Raw genomic sequence first — 5,858 nt, 5'->3', positions numbered from 1 at the left:
ATATATAATATGACAAATTAAAAAATATAACACTCATGATGATAATAATATCACACACAAAAACACAAACTATTATAAATGCTAACTAAGTATATTAGAAGAATATTTCTTTTATATCAGCTAAGGTCCAGTCTTGAAGTCTATTAGGTACTAACCTATTACAGTTACGAAGATGATATAATATATTTTATTTTGAAAAACATAATGGACAAATAAAACTCTGGAAATTTATTTAAATTACTTTTTTAATCATGTCAGTAAATAACGAATAATAAATATGTGGTGTGCCCATACGCAGGTCTTTTGTAATATGCAAGGTCCATTTTAAAAATTTGATAACTATATCAATAATAATTAGTAAAAATACTAATTTTCGCTAATATCGGTTTCGTTATGATTATTATTAACTATTACATAATATTAAAATTTTGATTAGATTATAAATAAATGATCATGATAAATATTCAGGCAGAAGCACAGTTTTTTGGTTTTTTGTGAAAGAGAAAAAGAAAATCGGACAGGTTTTCATAGGAGTCTACACAGAATGCTTTGAAATTAAAACTACGCTATACCTCAGCTCATTATGTTTCGATCACATTCAATCAGATAATGAGGTTTTCTATGGTTAATTATAAAAATTAAATAATAAAGATCAAAGGTACAGTATGTTCTTGTACCATTGATCACATCTTAAACAAATATATATATATATATATATTTTTTTTTTCTTTTTAATTATTTTGTATTAGAATTTCAAAAAGTACATATGTGAAGAAATAATAGTGACATTTTCCACTCCTATAATTTAATGCATGGAAAAACAAAATTGTGATCAAGGCACCATAGTCTCCTTTTCCTGCCGGTGAAGTCTAAGGCTCCAAGATAAACTTTAATCACGATGGGTAGAAGAGGAAAGATCGCTTCCTCTGCTTCTTGATAAATCTTCTCTACATTTCTTTTCATGTGTACTTAAGAAAATTAATTAATAGACTTTACAGATTCCAGAAGTTAAAAGAATATCATTTCATTAAAGAATGATAAAATAAAAAGTTTGCCTTACAGTAATAATCTACTGGCCAATCGAATTTCTGAGCTTAATTGAAATATTCTATGACAAATCTACAGTTTACTTCACTACTGGTATATAGAGAATATAAATTATTACCTTACATACCTTTCCAAATCAGCTGGCTGAAAATCGTTCCTCCCTGAAAAAAAATTAAATAACTATTATTTTTTTTTTTTAAGCATAATTATCAAACACAAATGAGAGATTACACAAATACTGAAAAGGTCTTCCATCGTGGAAAATTAACGATTCAACCTGTAAGCAGATTCTTGGTGAGCAGGTTTACTTTAGCCAGGTCCTCAGAGTTGTTTGTTTCGAGTTAAGTTTGGGAGAGCAGGGAAGTTTCATTTGAGCTCCAGCAAGCAGGCAGTAGTTTAAAGCCATTGTTAAATCTGCTTAGTAGGAGTCAGGTTTGAGGAATTAGCCGGATGGATAGCAACAGAATTGGCCAAGAGTCAACATCCTTCGATATTTAATGACACATTAAAATCGAAATAAACTATAACAATGAATGACGTTTGGAAAAAGCTAATAAAAAAAATTGCCAAAACGAGCTAAATATTTGAATAAAGTTGATACTGTGAACATCTCTCACTACACTAAGCAGTCGGTAGGAATTAATTCTCTTAGAAAATGATAAGTGTACTCATACTTCTTTGGATATTTTTCGACTTACCTAATTATCCCCTTTGACCTCAAAAATATCGATCGAGCTTTGTGCTCAATGTCCACCCATTTTTGTTTGATTTAAGTAAGTATTTATTTATAAAGAACCATGGATATTGTTATTTATACAGGTACCCCACACATCCTACAAAAATGTGGCGTCTATATCTCTAAATACAGTAGGCCTCCGCTTATTCGTTCTACTCAGTTAAAAGAGGAAGTCGGTTAATCCGGATTGTAGAAAGGAAATAAAATATAACTATAAATACAGTAAATAATAAGAATAAGAAATACTAATTTAGTATTTATATTAAAAATTAAAATTATTATTATATTTATAACCAAAAATGTAATGTATATTTTAAACATAAAGATTGGATGTTTATCAAAGTCAGATTTGGTCCTTTCGAACAAAAATAAATTTTAATTCAAATGATAAGAAACGCATATAAGTTTGATACTGCGTAGTTTGTAAAAAATATAACGTTGATAGATATTTAGCTAAAAAAATGAAATAATAATACATTATGAAAGTAAGGGTACAAATGGAGAAGTAAATCTCGAATGACAAAAGATCTCGGTAAACATGAAACCCTCTCTTCTATAATTTTGAAACATTTGTTATTGTGCCTTTTTATTTCTACAAATTAATCTACAATCTTATTGACAAAGGCTACGTGTATACAACTTCTGTTAATTCGCCAAAACAGGGTACAGTAATATTTGTTGAATTTCAGAAAACTAAAGAAATGCATACGTGCTCAGAAATCTATCAAGTAAAAGCTGTTACTAAATACTATCCTTTATGACACTGGACGCGAAAATATGAATTTTTTACTTTTCATAGGAAAAAATGTATTCGATGCTAAACTTAGTTACTTTATCACCATAGAAAGTTATTATCAATATTTGCTGCTTATGTTTTAGGAAAATAGTAAATTTTTGATAAAAATGAATTTATTATGATCTAATTTTTATTTTTTTGATAAACTAAATTTAAAAAGTATACCAAGCGTGTAATGTTATTAATTTAATTTATCATTCTTTTATTTATTAAATTTTCAGGAGTAATTAAATTTAAAATCTCACTTATCGCCGCCGCCGATACTAGGATATTGTCAATTACATATAAACATTAAACATGAATAAAAATATTTTGTTTTTAATTATTTAAATTAGAGTGGACGGTTTAATAACTAAAGTTGTTTTAATTTAAACGAAAATAAGTTGAACCCACGCAATGAAAATGTAGAATACCGACCTTTTTTGGTAATTGACTTTTTTTATCACGAATTTTAATTTCGATTAAATAAACGTTTAAATGGCAAGTAAAACAAAATTATAATGCTAAAGAGGCGGGACTATTCATTATGTGTAACATTTTGGTATTTTTTGTACTAGCTTATTTTATTTATCAATATAATTTACTAAAAAAAAAGTTAATCTAAATATATTTAATCACCGACGACAGATTAAAAGGAACATTGATAGATACTTGTCAGATGAAAATTTTGAAACTGGAAACAACAAGTAAAGGGATCTTGGCAGAGTATAAAACCTATTTTTTACTCCCTGGTTAGTCATTTGGAAGGGTGGAGTTTTTCAATCCGTTGGATCACCACGACATGAAAGTTAACTTCCCAAGACGGAATCGAACCAGCACCGTTATAGATAGGAGATTTCTAACATGACTTCTTACACAATCCATCCCCTCTACTTTAACATTAAACAACTTACCCATGAATTTTTACGTAAATTTTTTTCAAATGCCCCATTAGAGATTTTTGGGATAAATTAAATAATCTTTAATGATAAATACATTTAGATTTCAATATCAATCATCCAACATAACATGAATTTATGAACGCACAATTAAAAATATTATATTCGATACCTCAAAATAGAGAGAGCCATTAATTTCCTTGTTTTATTCTTTTACGCCTAGCTTATTATTCATAAATTTAAAGTCATTATGGGCTGATGAAAAATAAAAATAAATATCATATATGAAAAGTAATTAAATTATGCGTTCGAGAAGCCAATTGGGGAAAGAAAAGCGGAGTTGAGTTAGAGCAACAATATGGCAAAGTAGTAAGAACAACAGAGGAAGGGAAGTTAGGCAGATGTGGAACGCCGAGTAAGCTAAGGCTCTGAGGCAGAACCCACCTCCTTAATTAAAAACAGAATTTATTGCTTTCTAAACTAGTACACTTCTTGCCCCGGCTAACCTCATTAACTCCAACAACATCATCTTCTCCTGTCCTTCTTTATTTTATTTACTCTGATGAATGCTTTTACCTGAAATTACAGCCGCAAGGGCGAGGGAACAGTCTTGTAATAAACCATCTTCAAAATTGAACTTTTGTGCATCCTAGTCCTTGAGAGAAGCTGATATTTAACTCTAAAATATTAAACGAAAAAAAGGAAAGAAAAACTCACATTCTGTCACTTTTATTTAAAATCAGCAAGAATTAAAACGGCCTATATCAACATTATTTATATTGTCTTGTTTAACTTTTATTTTACATCCATGGAAGACATCAACTTAAAACAGCAGACGACACGAAGTAATACTGACCAGACTACGAATTGGATACACTCGACAAACCCAAGAATATTTATGGGTAGGAAGATTCTATAGAACATGTAGACAGTGTAACCTACCACTAACTGACAGACTGCAGGGATTTGATGGGCACCGGAATTTTCATGTCATTTGGAAACTTTATTAAACAACAATGGCCCACACATTCCAGAAATATTTGATTACTTTAATAAAACAAATATGTACGAATACATATAAATAATTTAGATTTTTTAAAAATATTTTTATCACATCTGTTGATTTTACTTACCGTTATCGAATAAAAATATAAATATAAATGTTCCTTTTATCTCTCAATTTTATTTTATTTACATATTTTTCTTAATATTAACTATCGCTATTAAATATTCTAGTATAGATAAGATGATATTAGAATTGTCCCCCGAGAGGTTAGTCAGTGTGCATAGGCAAACATCACCTTCGCTGGGAATTGATTTATATTATATTAAAAAAAAAACTATAGAGTTGTGAAAATTACATTTTATTTGGGGTGCCTTAGCTTGACCTCAACAACATGCCAACTCCACAATTCCAAAACATATGCCTAAGGGAGCCTAACAACTATTTACATTACACAAGAGTAACTAAGATGCACTAAGAATTAAATGTGTATTTATATCCTAGTTTGCATGTATTCATATCTTTGTAAATATTTCATGAATTATTTCGATCTTTTTTGATAATTGTCCGATTTATGAGAGATTTTGTTTTGTAAGAAATTTATTCTTCCATTCAAATAGGTATTTGATAAATATTTCTGTGTTTAGGCAATTTCAGTACCTATTATAAACAGTATATAAAAAAAAATGTGATGCATTTTAATTTGCAGCCAATAATGTGTAATTTTGATCCTCACTTTTTTCAAATGGATAAATCTAGGATTTCAATAACAAAGAACCTGTCGAGGACGACAACGATTATTTTTTTAAAAAATCAGATTGTAAATCGGTATACGAGATTCGGAAATCTTAGAAATACTAGAATTCACTTCTTAGTAACTAAGAAACAAGTTAATAAAGGGAATAACTGCGATTAAATAATTAAGTAAATTATCGCAAATAAAAGAAAATAGAACAATTAGTAATAAATTCGGTTTCAAAAACCAAATACCATAAATGACCATAATGCCTATAAAATATGGTTAGCTAAATTATGAAATGAAGTTATATTAAACTTCGTATGTTTTATATTGTTTATGCTGGTTAAGATAGTATGCTTTAATTTAAGTTTTCGAAACTTTTTTCGAATTTATTTATAGGATAAAAATAGTTTAATAATAGGTTCAGAACAAAGATGAAGGAAGGTCTCAAACACGGAGGAAACCTGGGAGGGGATTTCACCGAGGTTAGTGTCGATGATATACTAGATTTCCAGCAGGTATGTTTTCAGCTTTTCAGCCATAAATTCCAGGTTCGGCCGTGTCTTCAACAGGCACAGCCTCCTGCTACCGACACAGATTAGCCTAGTAAATACCACAGCCAGGGAACTTTGGACGATTCCCCTACTGGAGTACAATAT

The 5,858-nt window shown here is 29.4% G+C and overlaps 1 protein-coding gene across 1 annotated transcript in view; it reads right to left on the bottom strand.

The window, feature by feature from the left end:
* Nucleotides 1-5,858, bottom strand: part of LOC106685108 (kin of IRRE-like protein 3) — a 131,003-nt gene that overhangs the window by 22,593 nt on the left and 102,552 nt on the right. Inside the window, exon 7 of the mRNA XM_067045482.1 lies at nucleotides 1,166-1,208. Coding sequence (XP_066901583.1) covers nucleotides 1,166-1,208 — 43 coding nt within the window. The remainder of the gene's footprint in view (nucleotides 1-1,165; nucleotides 1,209-5,858) is intronic.

The sequence above is a fragment of the Halyomorpha halys genome, unplaced genomic scaffold (genome assembly GCF_000696795.3).
Source record: "Halyomorpha halys isolate HHAL.00 unplaced genomic scaffold, Hhal_1.1 Scaffold659.1, whole genome shotgun sequence".
NCBI lineage: Eukaryota > Metazoa > Arthropoda > Insecta > Hemiptera > Pentatomidae > Halyomorpha > Halyomorpha halys.
Note: the sequence above shows the minus strand (reverse complement) of the source record. Positions and strands in the feature narration are given on the sequence as shown.